The sequence below is a fragment of the Rana temporaria genome, chromosome 11 (assembly GCF_905171775.1).
Source record: "Rana temporaria chromosome 11, aRanTem1.1, whole genome shotgun sequence".
Classification (NCBI taxonomy): Eukaryota; Metazoa; Chordata; class Amphibia; order Anura; family Ranidae; genus Rana; species Rana temporaria.
Window position 1 is genome coordinate 114,511,923 of NC_053499.1, and position 14,914 is coordinate 114,526,836.

At 45.6% G+C, this 14,914-nt stretch overlaps 1 protein-coding gene across 2 annotated transcripts in view; it reads right to left on the reverse strand.

Annotated features, from left to right (window-relative positions):
* RELA (RELA proto-oncogene, NF-kB subunit) overlaps positions 1 to 14,617 on the reverse strand; it is a 106,859-nt gene extending 92,242 nt beyond the window's left edge. The window contains exon 1 of one of the 2 annotated variants that reach the window (XM_040328868.1): positions 14,413 to 14,617. In XM_040328868.1, the coding sequence (XP_040184802.1) occupies positions 14,413 to 14,419 (7 nt within the window). In that variant the 5' untranslated portion in view covers positions 14,420 to 14,617. The remainder of the gene's footprint in view (positions 1 to 14,412) is intronic. The other variant, XM_040328867.1, reaches the window with a different exon arrangement.
* Positions 14,618 to 14,914: the final 297 nt, after the last annotated feature.

Consider the following 14,914-nt stretch of genomic DNA (forward strand, 5'->3'; position numbering starts at 1 on the left):
CCCGGCGTCAATTCTCGCCGGAGGGTGTACGGTTCTCTGTGGTTCGCCGTACGAAAACAGGGATCCATACGGTGTTCTACCCCTTTTTTCCTGACCACCCACACATCTGCGTGGTTCGGTGTTTGCAGCAATATGAATCTCGGACTGCGAACCTAAGGTCACCAAACCTGAATCAACTGCTGGTTTCATATGTGAAACCACACCTCCCAGTTTCCCCGGCTTCACTGGCCAGGTGGGTGAGATCGGCCATGGATATGGCCGGAATCGACACCTCGCTTTTCGGAGCTCACTCCACCAGGGGTGCCATGGCTACCAAAGTAGTCACTTCGGGGGGTTCCCTCTCAGACCTCCTACTAGCGGCGGACTGGTCATCGGAAACGACGTTTAGACAGTATTATTTCAGACCTGCTAACCATGTCTCTTCCTCAATACTTTAGATATATTGCATGTATTGTATTATGGTGATTAGCTTTAAACATGCAAGATATGAAGCCTCCTGTCTGATATATAATTCGGGATTTTCCTAGTTAACATGACGGAAAATCTGAGTTATATGATGACAGGAGGCGAGTATCTTCCCACCCTATCATAATATGTTTTCTCTTTCAGGCTATTGATGGGTGGAGTCTACGCCTATGCGGACGTTAAGAAAACACTCCGAAGTTCACGTATGACGGTTTTCTGTTTTTTGTTCCAGTTGAACACAGTTCAGATCGCATAGCCATCACCCAGGTGATGTTCGTTACTACGGCCCGGTTGGCCCTGTTTTCCAAAGTCGATGGAGCTTCCTCGATACCAACTGAACGAGATCCACAAGGATAGACTTACGTGATGTTCCGTGACTACCCAGGATCGCATAAAGAAAGAGGAGGAGGAGACCCAGACAGCCCCTTATATAGAGACTATGTCAGGGGGGGAGGGGCCCCAAGGGCTGCTGGGTATTGTAGTCCTATGAAGATTTTTTTTTTCTCTGTATTAAAGAAATAAGTGTTTTATGGTTTTCTGCTATGAGCATTAAAAAGAAAGTTTAATGCAAGATACTCGCCTCCTGTCATCATATAACTCAGATTTTCCGTCATGTTAACTAGGAAAATCCCGAATTATGGTGCAAAAAAGTCCATTAATAAAGTGCTGTTAATAATAAACTTGTGCTCGAAGAATAATTCCAATCCTCTAACATAAGGTTCCACCTCCACCAAGCGAAACAATCACCAAAAGTGTGCTCAAGGATGGCACCTTACCACAAGATGTTGACCTATTTAATTAAAAAGAGGTCAATAACAGCATATGGCATAAGCCATGGATTCCATGCGCGGCTATTTGATCACTTGATTCCACCAGACTCCATACACATGAAGTAAAACCAGAAAAAAACGCCATAGGGTAATAACGTTTTTAATAAAATGTAAAAAATCAGACAGCGCCAAGTGGCCCCTTACTTTTGTTGGTGCCTTTCCCCGCCACTGAGGCTAATCAGCGGAAGTGCGTTGATTTTGCGTGACCAGGCGGCTCCGTCACGCAAAATCAACGCACTTCCGGTCCCGCTGGCTCTTCGGATCCGAGAGGTGGAACGCACGCTATCCTGCAAGCTTCCTCAGCGTGGAACCGCCTCTTTACTAAAATATACAACGCTGAATAGCCTCCTCAGTTCACTACTGAGCATACACGAGTCACGCTGCGCGATACCACTGATCCCTGCCGTCTTCTCCCAGAATCTCACCAGGGTGTGTAACCTTTTGATCAGGGGCATTTGGGTAGTTTCTGTTGTCATTATGATTTAAAAAGAGTAAACACAGTTGATTGATAATAAATGGCTTCAGCCAGGGCTTGACTAATTTGCTTGGAATCTAGGAGCCAGCAAAAAAAAAAAAAAAAAAAAAAAAAAAAAAAAAAAAAAAAAAAGTTTGAAGCCAGGAATGCATCCCGTCCCGCCGAACTCACGCGCAGAAGCAAAACGCATACGTGAGTAGCGCCCGCATATGAAAGCGGTGTTCAAACCACACATGTGAGGTATCGCCGCGACTGGTAGAGCGAGAGCAATAATTCTAGCCCTAGACCACCTCTGTAGCTCAAAACATGCAACCTGTAATTTTTTAAAAATCGCCTATGGAGATTTTTAAAGGGTAAAAGTTTGACGCCATTCCACAAGCGGATGTCATTTTGAAGCGTGACATGTTGGGTAGGGGTGCAACAAATCAAAAAACTCACGGTTCGGATTGTTCCTCGGATCAGGAAAATGCCCCCCCGCTGCAATATCCACATCCCCCCCCCCACTGTAATATCCACTTCTCCACCCCCTTCTCGGTGCAGACAGACCCCCACCCCCCTTGTCGGTGCAGACAGACCCCCACCCCCCCTTGTCGGTGCAGACAGACCCCCCCCTTGTCGGTGCAGACAGACCCCCCCCCATCTCAGTGCAGACAGACCCACCCCCCCCATCTCAGTGCAGACAGACCCCCCCCCCCCTCTCAGTGCAGCCCCCCCCCCCATCTCAGTGCAGACCCCCCCCCCATCTCAGTGCAGACCCCCCCCCCCCATCTCAGTGCAGACCCCCCCCCCCCATCTCAGTGCAGACCCCCCCCCCCATCTCAGTGCAGACCCCCCCCCCCCCCCTCCATCACAGTGCAGACGCCCCCCCCTCTCCATCACAGTGCAGACGCCCCCCCCTCTCCATCACAGTGCAGACGCCCCCCCCTCTCCATCTCAGTGCAGACCCCCCCCCCCATCTCAGTACAGACACCCCCCCCCCCATCTCAGTGCAGACACACCCCCCCCATCTCAGTGCAGACACACCCCCCCCTCTCAGTGCAGACACACCCCCCCTCTCAGTGCAGACACACCCCCCCTCTCAGTGCAGACACACCCCCCCTCTCAGTGCAGACACACCCCCCCTCTCAGTGCAGACACACCCCCCCCCTCAGTGCAGACACACCCCCCCTCTCAGTGCAGACACACCCCCCCTCTCAGTGCAGACACACCCCCCCTCTCAGTGCAGACACACCCCCCCAGTAGTAGGACTCCCGGTGTGTGTAGCGGTGTGTCCCACGAGTGTGGGCTCCTCCTCCTCTGTGAGTGTAAACAGAGGAGGGCCGCCACTGTGTGTACCAAGATGGCCGCGGCTCCGGAGCTAGGCCGAAGCCGCTGCCTTTTTTAATGTTATGGCCACGGCTCCGAAGCTAGGCCGAAGCCGCAGCCTTAACATTAGGAAAGACTGCGGCTTCGGCCTAGCTATGGAGCCGCGGCCATAACATTGGGAAAGGTGTGTGCCGATCCGAAAGGGGTGACCCGTTCGGATCACGGATCAACTGTGATCCGTTGCACCACTAAATGTTGGGTATCAATTTACTCGGCTTAACATTGTCTTTCACAATATAAAAAATAAAATTGGGCTAACTTTACTGGTGTCTTATTTTTTTAATTAAAAATAAAGTATATTTTTTCCAAAAAAAGTGCCCTTGTAAAACCGCTGCGCAAATACAGTGTGACAGAAAGTATTGCAACGAACGCCATTTTATTCTCTAGGGTGTTAGAATAATATATATTATATATAATGTTTGGGGGTTCTAATTAGAGGGAAGGAGATGGCAGTGAAAACAGACAGGGGAAGCATTTGAATTGCTGGTTGTCTTGTCATACCAACGGCCACCACAAGATGGCGCTGGATCACAGAAAGAAAGCATAGGCCTGCAGAAGGCCGCAAAAAAAAAAAAAAAAAAATTTTCTTCCTCAGTTTAGGCCGATACGTATTCTTCTACCTATTTTTGGTAAAAAAATAAAAACACAATAAGCATTTATCGATTTGTTTGCGCAAAAATTTATAGCGTTTACAAAATAGTAGATAGTTTTATTGCATTTTTTATAAACTTTTTACTACTAATGGCGGCGATTAGCGATTTTTTTTATGACTGCGACATTATGGCGATCAGACAATTTTGACACATTTTTGGGACCATTGTCATTTTCACAGCAAAAAATGCATTGTTTACTGTGAAAATTACAATTGCAGTTTGGGAGTTAACCACTAGGGGGGCGCTGTAGGGGTTATGTGTGACCTCATATGCTTTTCTAACTGTAGGGGGGCGGGGCTGGACGTGTGACATCATTGATCGTGTTTCCCTATATTAGGGAACACACGATCAATGAAGCTGCCATTGTGAAGAACAGGGAAGCCGTTTACACACAGCTCTCCCCGTTCTGCTCCGGGGACCGATCGCGGGACTCCAGCGGCGATCGGGTCCCGCGGCCGCAGAGCTTCAGACCGGGTCGCAGGCGCGCGCCCGTGACCCATGGCTGGGCACTTAGAGAACTTACAGGTACGTGCTTGAGCCCAGCCGTGCCATTCTGCCGACATATATCTGCAGGAGGCGGTCCTTAAGTGGGTACAGCTTCTAAACAAGAAACCTTAATTTTGTTTGTAAATACTGGAGGAAGACAGAGATCAGTGTTCCTGATTAGATGTTCCTCTCTGACAGATAAGACGGTCAGCCTTGTTTTTTACGCAGTTCTGCACTTCCAGCGAACGATCAGTGGGCCCTGGCGGCCATGCTGTTTTGCTCCACCTGTGTCCAATCACAGTGGGAGTGGGTCGCCGGCGACGCACGCCCGAGGTGGAAACAAAGTGAAGGTACATTATTTCATGCAGCTGGGCTGCCCTGCCGCAGTAAATGTAACTACCAGCAAGAATGAGTCCTTACATTTAAAGCGGGGGTTCACCCTAGAATAAAAAAAAAAAAAATTTTATTCTATCATAAAATTCGGCATCGTAGCGCGAGCTACAGTATGCCGGTCTTACATTTTTTATCCCCGTACTCACTGTTTAATCCGACCTAGACGATTCCGTCTGCCCACGGGGAATGGGCGTTCCAATCCAGACGGAAAGTGATTGACGGCCGGCTCTGGCGCGTCACGCTTCTCCGGAAATAGCCGAAATAGGCTTGGCTCTTCACGGCGCCTGCGCATAGCCTGTGCGCAGGCGCCGTGAAGAGCCGAGACCTACTCCGGCTGTCTTCGGGGAGCGTGACGTGCCAGAGTCGGCCGTCAATCACCCTCCCTCTTGCTAGGAACGCCCATTCCCCGCGGCAGACGGAATCGTCTATGTACGATTAAACAGTGAGTACGGGGTTAAAAAATGTAAGACCGGCATAGTGTAGCTCGCGCTACAATGCCGGATTTTATGCTGAAATGTTGTTCAGCAGGGTGAACCACCGCTTTAAGAGCACCTGTCATTTTAGATTCATCATGGCAGCGCTTGTTAGAGGGCATCCCATCACCTGCTTTTGCCACATCCCTCACCTTGTTGTGCGATTACCTCATCACCAGCCATCCCATTAAAGTGAATGGGACTGTCAGTTATGTCAACAGCAGGTCAGAGGAGGAACCACTGTGGGACAGATGATAGCTTCTCTTTAAAAATTATGATTTAACCACTTCCCATCCGGCCTATAGCAGAATGACAGCTGGGCGGTGGTTCCGTTAACCTGACTAGGCATCATATGATTTCCAGCAGGATAACAGTTGTCGCACGCACACGCATTGCGGCGTGTCAATCTGACGCAGTAAGTAGGCTTAAGCAATATGGTGTGACCAAATCCCCATATTTTTTGAAAATGTTCAGGCGTTTTGAATAGCCTTGCAGGAGTTAAATGTCATTTACTGCATGTGTGTGCTGTAATATTTTGTTCTGTCCGTCGCAGTTCCGCTAAAAATCACGGATGACCGCCATTACTAGTAAAATAATAAAAATGCCATAAATCTTTCCCATAGTTTGTAGACGCTGTAACTTTTGCACAAACCAATCAATATACGCTTATTGCATTTTTGTTTACCAAAAATAGATGTAGAAGAATATATATTGGTCAAAACTGATGATTTTATTTTATTTTTAAATTTAGGGATATTTATTATAGCAAAAAAAGATTTTATAGCGCAAAAAATAAAACATGCAGGAGGTCATAAAATACCACTAACAGAAAGCTTTGGAGAAAAAAAAATCATTGCAATGGGTGCTTTTACACCCGGGTATGAAATCTTAATTCCAGTGACACCAAGTAGGGGTGCAACGGATCAAAAAATTCACGGTTCGGATCATTCCTCGGATCGGATCATTTTTCGGATCGGCAAAAAAAAAAAAAAAAAAAATCTCTCCCACTGTAATATCCACATGTCCCCCCCCCCCCCCCACCAACTATAGTACCCCCTTGGTGCAGACACCCCCCCCCTTCTCTCAGGACAGTGACCCCCCCTTCTCTCAGGACAGTGACCCCCCCCCCTTCTCTCAGGACAGTGACCCCCCCCCCCTTCTCTCAGGACAGTGACCCCCCCCCCTTCTCTCAGGACAGTGACCCCCCCCCCTTCTCTCAGGACAGTGACCCCCCCCCAGCTAGTACCGACAGACACTCCCCGAGCGGTGTGTCCCACGAGTGCGGGCTCCTCCTCTGTGGGTGTAAACAAAGGAGGGCCGCCGCCGGGGGTACCAAGATGGCCACGGCTCCGGAGCTAGGAGGAAGCCGCGGCCTTTCCTAATGTTACGGCGGTGGCTCCGGAGCTAGGCCAAAGCCGCGGCCTTTCCTAGCGTTATGGTCGCGGCTCCGGAGGTAGGCCGAAGCAGCGGCCATAACATTAGGAAAGGCCGCGGCTTCGGCCTAGCTCCGGAAGCCGTGGCAATCCGCGGATCACAGTGTGTTCCGATCCGAAGGGGGTGACCCGTTCGGATCACAGAACGAATGTGATCCGTTGCACCCCTAACACCAAGTGACTCAGTGTGATCCGTGAGAAAAAATAAATCCGGACGAAGCAGTCCTCTATTGTGACCACACAAATAACAGTCCAAAAGTGTAGAAAAAACTGCAAGGTTGAAATGAAGAGTCCCACATGGATGTGACCCTCTCTGTGAAAGGATAGAGACACCACCACCGATGAAAGGGGGAGGCTTACCAGATGGTGTTGACCTGGTAAGGTGTATACCACCAAAATGATAATAGAAAGGATATCTCGCAACAAATATATATATTATAAAATAATAATAAAAGCTGCTACCCAAAAATAGTCAGTGACTGACTAAAAGTGAAATGTGGGGGCGCTAGAAAGACTGAATAAAAATAACCAATATAGACTTAGTGAGTAATATAACAAAAACTAATTATATTAAAGGGTCACTAAAGGAAAAAACATTTTTTGCTGAAATGACTGTTTATTGGGTATAGAGACATAAAAGTTAACTGATTCCTTTTAAAAATGATTACAAATTGAATTTAATCTATCATATAATGTGCCTCTAGTTTCACTTTGGTTTTAAATGTACATACATGAAGTTCCGGGTGAGAGGTGAGTCGGGAAGACTCACAGAACAAAAACAAACAAATCCAGGGCAGTGTTTTGTTTTTAAAATGAATCTGATTGGTTCTGAGGAGTTTTAGACACACAGTAATGACAGCTTAGACCACCGTGAGAAAGCTCCCAGTACGATGGTTATAAGGAAACAGGCAACCAGGAAGTGTGGAGATCACAGCAGAATTACAGCTACTTCAAAGCAAAAACGAACAATGAGGACATGAAACCAGTACTGCAGTAAGGTAAAGAAAGCTATTTAGCTAAAAAAAAAAATTCCTTTAGTGACCCTTTAATTAACAAAAAACACCAACTGCCTATTCAATAATGTGAACCAAAAACACTACCCCTCTGCAGTGTATTAATGTGATGTAGAATGGCCCAATTATACAAACCAATATACTGAATGACAATGCAACATATACTCATTAATCAATGATGAGAATATAAATGCAAAATAAACATGAATGCAATTGACTACTGTGCAAAGAAAATCAGGTAAATACAGTGCTTCATGCAAAATAAAGTCCGTCAAATTTCAATCAATTCATCCGATATGTGCAAATCCAAATGCAGAATGTAGAGGTCCACCTTCACCGACCGTGGTATCACACCCAAAGTGCTCAAAATATGGATGGCAGCTTACCAGATGATGTTGACCCTTTTTAATCAAAAAAGAGGTCAAATGCGCTTATGCAGGATACACCTGCTAGATGGATCAGTGCACCTCAATACCCTTATTTCCAAAGGACTCCAATACGGATATGCAAAGATGAAAAAATATGCCGCAATAGTGTAATTTCGTTTTATTAAAAATGTGTATACATAAAAACAGCCAAATGGCTCCTTACTTGCAATGGTGCCCTGAACCCGGCACTGAGGCTGTATGGCATGTAATAAGCGGATGGACGTCCCAATGCCGAGTGTGCTGGCGTGTGTTCCACCTCTCTCACACCGTAATCCAGCGGGACTGGACGTTGCGTTGGTGCGTGCGTGACCAAGTACCGCCTCGACGTACGTTTCGTTGCCACGTCTTCAGGAAGGGTACCTGGTCACGCACTGAATGGGCTTAAAGTGGGGGTTCACCCGTACATAACACTTTTTTCCCTTAGCTTCATGCTCATTTTGTCTAGGGGAATCAGCTAGTTGTTTTAAAATATGATCTGTACTTACCGTTTACGAGATGCATCTTCTCCACCGCTTCCGGGTATGGGCTGCGGGACTGGGCGTTCCTATTTTGATTGACAGTCTTCCGAGAGGCTTCCGACGGTCGCATCCATCGCGTCACGATTTATCGAAAGAAGCCGAACGTCGGTGCGCAGGCGCAGTATAGAGCCACACCGACGTTCGGCTTCTTTCGGCTACTAGTGACGCGATGGATGCGACCGTCGGAAGCCTCTCGGAAGACTGTCAATCAAATAGGAACGCCCGCTCCCGAAGACCCATATCCCGGAAGCGACGGAGAAGATGCATCTCGAAAAACGGGTAAGTACAGCTCATATTTTAAAACAACTAGCCGATTCCCCTAGACAAAATGAGCATCCATCTAATGGGATTGTTTGAAAAAATTGTTTTTTGAGTGAACTCCCGCTTTAAATGTGTCAATCAATTTAGCTAAGGGGAGGATATTATTAACAGCCTCTGTCCCGGTTCCAGCGGCTAAACCGTGTTTGAATGCCAGCTTAGTGTGCCTCAACCCACAAGACCCTGGATAAACCAGGATCATATATATGATTAAATATAAAAAGGTAACAACTTAACACTGTATACATAACCATCAATGTTACAAATATTAAAAAGTATATAATGACCTGCATTATTTAAAATATGAACAATAATATTAAAATTGGTCACATAATTACACATATGGATATACATATAAATGATATTTTATTAAGTCACATAAAATCCCAAATACTCCCTAAAAGAAAAAGGAGTAACAATATTTACTCATTAGTTAAAAAACAAATTTAAATCCATTTCTATATTGAGGCCCTGTGGCTGCATGGTTCTCAATCGGTACAGCCACCGAGTCTCATTCTGAGAGACTGCCCTTGCAAGGTCAGTGCCCCTCCAATGGCTAATGGCCCTATCAATCCCATAAAAGGTCAGTTTACTGGGATCCTTGTCATGGCATTAAGCAAAATGCCTGGACATGCTGTGGTTAGGGAAACCCTTAATAATATTGGCCACGTGCTCATTAATTCTAACCCTTAGTCCTCGTGTTGTTTGTCCCACATATTGAAGGGAACAAGGGCACTCCAATACATAGGTGACATATTTTGAATAACAAGTGATGAGGGGGTTTGATGGTATATTCATGTTGGGTCACATTGGATTTGAATTTGCTAATTTTCTTGGAATTTCTAGCAGTAAATTCACGTTTATTTTGCATTTATATTCTCATCATTGATTAATGAGTATATGTTGCATTGTCATTAAGTATATTGGTTTGTATTATTGGTGGTATTTGATCACCTTTTTGATTTTTATTTTCTGCTAAAAAAATGACCGAAAATGTTGAAAGAAAAAACGTTTTTTTTGCTTCAGTTACAAAACATTGTAAATAAGAAAGTTTTCTCTTTCACTCATGGTACTGCACTGACTGGCACTGATGGGCACCGATGAGGTGGCATGGATAGGCACTGATGATGGGCACTAATATGCGGCACTGATAGGCGTCATGGATGGGCACCGATAGGTGGCACTAATGTACTGTAATGTGATCAGCCGTGATTGCGTGGTAAAGAATCTCTGTCAGAGACTCTTTACCTAGATCGGTGTTGCGGGGTGTCAGACTGACACCCCGCAACAACGATCGCCGCGATGCGCGCCCCCAGGGACACGCAGCGGCTCAATATGCTGAAGGCGCCATATGCCGTCTGGTCAGGATATTGAAACCACTTTGCCGTCGTCATTTTGTAATAGGGCGGGCGGCAAGTGGTTAATACACTGCAGAGGGATGGGGTTTTTGGTTCACATTATTGAATAGGCAGGTGTTTTTTGTTAATATAATTAGTTTTTGTTATATCACTCACTAAGTCTATATTAGTTATTTTTATTCAGTGTATACCACCAAAGTCAAAACAGGCTTATATAATCAGTCAGCAAGATGTATCCAGCTGGTCCTGAATCCACATATCAAATCGGCACCGCAAATTCCAATAAACACCAGGAAGTGTAAACACATGGTAGTCTTGTTGGAGCCAGAGATACAGCAACCACATAACACACGCAATCGGAAAAAACCTCACATAGTGTGAGACCGTACAAGGTAGTATTTATTAACCACTTCAGCCCCGGACCATTTTGCTGGTCAATGACTGGGCGACTTTTTGCGATTCGGCACTGCGTCGCTTTAACTGACAATTGCGCGGTTGTGCGACGTGGCTCCCAAACAAAATTGGCGTCCTTTTTTCCCACAAATAGAGCTTTCTTTTGGTGGTATTTAATCACCTCTGCGGTTTTTATTTTTTGCGCTATAAAAAAATAAAGCGACAATTTTGAAAAAAAAATTAATAGTTTTTGCTCTAATAAATATTCCCCAAAAATATATATCGGCCAAAACTTTTTTCCTCAGTTTAGGCCGATACGTATTATTCTACATATTTTTCGTAAAAAAATAAAAATCGCAATAAGCGTTTATTGATTGGTTTGCACACAAGTTATAGCGTTTACATAATAGGGGATAGTTTTATGGCATTTTTTTTATATTTATGGCGGTGATCAGCGATTTTTAACGGTACTGCGACCTTATGGCGGACACTTTGGACGCATTTTTGGGACCATTGACATTTTTATAGCGATCAGTGCTATAAAAATGCATTGAAGGTTGTTGAATGAATCCGCGCAACAGAACCAAAATATATGTACAGCGAAATATATATATAGAAACAGAGTCAGATAGACCTATATATACGGTTCAAATATGAAATGTAGGTGAAAAGGAATGTTTTCAGGTAGCTGCCTCTACGTGTTTATCCCACCTAGGTGGGATAATGTATGGATGTATTAAAAAGGTAGTAGAGTTGGCGCCAACCTAACAAATTCTTAATATGTGAATATAAACATATAAAGAAATATCTTATTAATTAATATTTTTTATATTTTTTTTTGTTTTTATCAGAGGCGTACTTTAAAATAACCATTAATGATATGGAAATAAAATTATAAATATAAATAAGTGATGAACGATTAGTTTAAATACAAAAGTGCACGTGAAAAGTCCATGTGCAACTGTGATCTCTTAAAGTGCTGGATGTTGCATAATGGAAAGTGCTTTGTGCCAAGTACAGCGCTGTTAACGTGTTCCACACAGTGACCCCCCTTCTGCTGTGCTCTTATGTGGCCCGCACTCACCACATCCTCCACCCCCTCTTGGGGTGAAAAACCCTTTACAGTGTATGCCCTGTGCGGCACTCTGGCAGTTTCTCGTCCCCTTGTGTTGCTGTTGAGTTTTTCCAATATTAGCTCATATGCAAAAAAGAGAGGAATCCCAATAGTATGATACCATTTAAAAACGTTTGCCTTTATTACTAAAACTAGGTACTCACAATTTAGGCACATAAAACAAGTGATGTGAAAAGACAATTTTCGGAAAGTGTGTATTGACAGCTTGGTAGCTATGATTAAGCATTGATATCCAATGCAAAACGCGTCAGCTGTTTTTCCCACTGCATGCTGGTACTTGTAGTGCATTTTTCCTTCACCCAATAAAGGGCACGTCTTTTTAAGAATTTGGAGTGCGGCTGTCCATATTCTTCCTTTGCACATCCTGCGCATTGCCGGCACCCATTGGTTCCTGAGCGGACAGTGATTATCCCAGTGTGCTTACCTGGAGCGGCAGCTTCTCTACCTGTGTGTATTGACAGCCGCCTGTTTGCTTGACCGGTTTCGTCATCCGACGTCATCTGGAGCGCCTGATGACGTTGGATGACGAAACCGGTCGAGCAAAATTGTCTTTTCACATCGCTTGTTTAATCTGCCTAAATTGTGAGTACCTAGTTTTAGTAATAAAGGCAAACATTTTTAAATGGTATCACACTATTGGGTTTCCTCTCTTTTTTGCATATGAGCTAATATTGGAAAAACTCAACAGCAACACAGCGGGATGAGAAACTGCCAGAGTGCCGCACAGGGCATACACTGTAAAGGGTTTTTCACCGCAAGAGGGGGTGGAGGATGTGGTGAGTGCGGGCCACATAAGAGCACAGCAGAAGGGGGTCACTGTGTGGAACACTTTAACAGCGCTGTACTTGGCACGAAGCACTTTCTATTATGCAACATCCAGCACTTTGTTACGAGATCACAGTTGCACATGAACTTTTTTCATATATAGCACTTTTCACGTGCACTTTTGTATTTAAACCAATCTTTCATCACTTATTTATAATTTTATTTCCATATAATTTGTGGCTGTTTTAGAGCATGCCTCTGATAAGATATATATATATATATTTTTTTTTAATAATATGTTTTATGTTTATATTCACATATTCAAAATGCATCAATTACTGTAAAAATGCCACTGGCAGAGAAGGGGTTAACACTAGGGGGCGGGGAAGGGGTTAATTATGTTCCCTGGGTGTGTTCTAACTGAAGGGGGGTGGGACTGACTAGGGGAAATGACAGATCACTGTACATTTTATGAACAAACAGTCATTTCTCCCCCTGACAGGACCGGGAGCTGTGTGTTTACACACACACACGCTCCCGATTCTCACTCTGTAACGAGCGATCGCGGGTGCCCGGCAGGCATTGGGCACGCGCGTCGGCACTATGGGCGAGCAGGGGGTGGGCGCACGCCCCCCCCCCCCAATGGCTGGAATGCGAAATTACGTATACCTACGTGATTTCGCGCAGCCGAGCCTAGTGGTTAAAAAATGAACACTCATATTTGGAAAAACATTGTAGGCATATCACAAAGTGCAAGAGCGATGTGTGTGAATGGGTCCACCGACGCGTTTCAACTAAACAGTCATCACCAGATGACTTTTTCATATTCAACACAGGAATTTTTAACCCCTTCTTTGGGGTTAAAAGTGCCCTACTTAACCACTTCCCAGCTAGCCTATAGCAGAATGTCTGAGCGGTGGTTCAGTTATCCTGACTGGGTGTCATGACGTCCAGAAAAATTAACATGGGGGTGCGCAGCGTGGCAATCGGTGGTGCCGTGTCTTTCTAAATCGGTGGTGCCGTGTCTTTCTGACACACTGAATCTCCGATTGTGGCAAGGAGCCTCCTTACCACATGATCAGCTGTGACCAATCACAGCGTAAACCAGAAGTGCCGGTAAATGGCTTTCCTCAGTTCACACTGACAGGGAGAGCCAATGGGTTCTCCCTGTCAGAGGGGGTCTGCGCTGCTAATCAGCACATTGGATTATCAGACAGCCCCCATGAGAGTTGACAACGCCAATTAGTGCCCATCAGCTGTCAGTCAGTGCCCATCAGTAACACCCGTCAGTACCTCATCATCAGTGCTGTCCATCAGCGGCGCCTGTCAGTGCCCATCAATTCTACATATCAGTGCCAACTCACCAGTGAATGAGAAAACAAAATTCCTTCCGGTTCCCAGGCTTGAGCCGTTTGAATGGCCGAGCCATGATGACATCATTTACGCGCATGCCGGAGAGAGAGTCACGGCTGGCGCACAGCTCTCTCAGTGAGCAGCATGCCATCCATTGAGAATGCAGCGTGCCTCCGCCGTTGCCATCCCCGGCTGCTACCAAAGTAAATATCTCCTAAACAAAGACTTACCTGTACATAAAATTAAAAAGGGGAATGGAATTTACTACTGCTTTCAGAGGTCTAGTGATGTCCACACCTTGATGTCAGGGCTGTTTTGGCAGCAAACGAGGGACCTACTGAATATTAGGTGTACATGCTCCTCCTCAGGCCTGCCATGACTAGGAGACTTGCTCCCAGGATGAGGAGCCTTGTGCCGCCTGTGGTGAGGTGTCAGCCCTGTCAGTGTCTGTATTGCTCTGTATATACACCATGAACAACCCCAGGACTCCACAACTTCCCAGCCTTCCAGGGCCCGTCCCCAGCCTTCCCACACTTGGACTTCCCCAGCCGCTCTTACCTTCCATTTTAGCTCCCGGTGTCAGTCACTCCCCCTGACTAGACCGTACAGAGCCCCGTACAGCGCACAAGTTTTCTCCCTGTATGTTTTCTAGCAAGCCTTCCCGTTCGCTGTTTAGTTCACCCAAATCCACTCTTCCTTCCTTGCTTGTGCCCACGCCCCCTTACAAACATTGATAGACAATCCCTTACAGCGCTGCGGAAATACCCAAATGACATCAGCAGTGGAACGCCCTAACCAATACGCATGCGCATTCTCCCTGCTTGGCAGCCTACAAGCTTCTTATCCAATCGCTGACTACGTTGTAACTTTTTCTCCTGTCTCTGCTCAAAGCAACTTGTGAGCGGCTGGAGAGTACTTTAGGGACAGGATACAAATTAACACATGTCATCGAAACCGGAAAAAAAGTTTGTTTTGTCCTAGTTAGTTAACACGTTCCCTGCAGGTTGAATTGTTATCCTCGCAGCCATTTTAAAGTTATGATTAATGCGATATGAGTAAA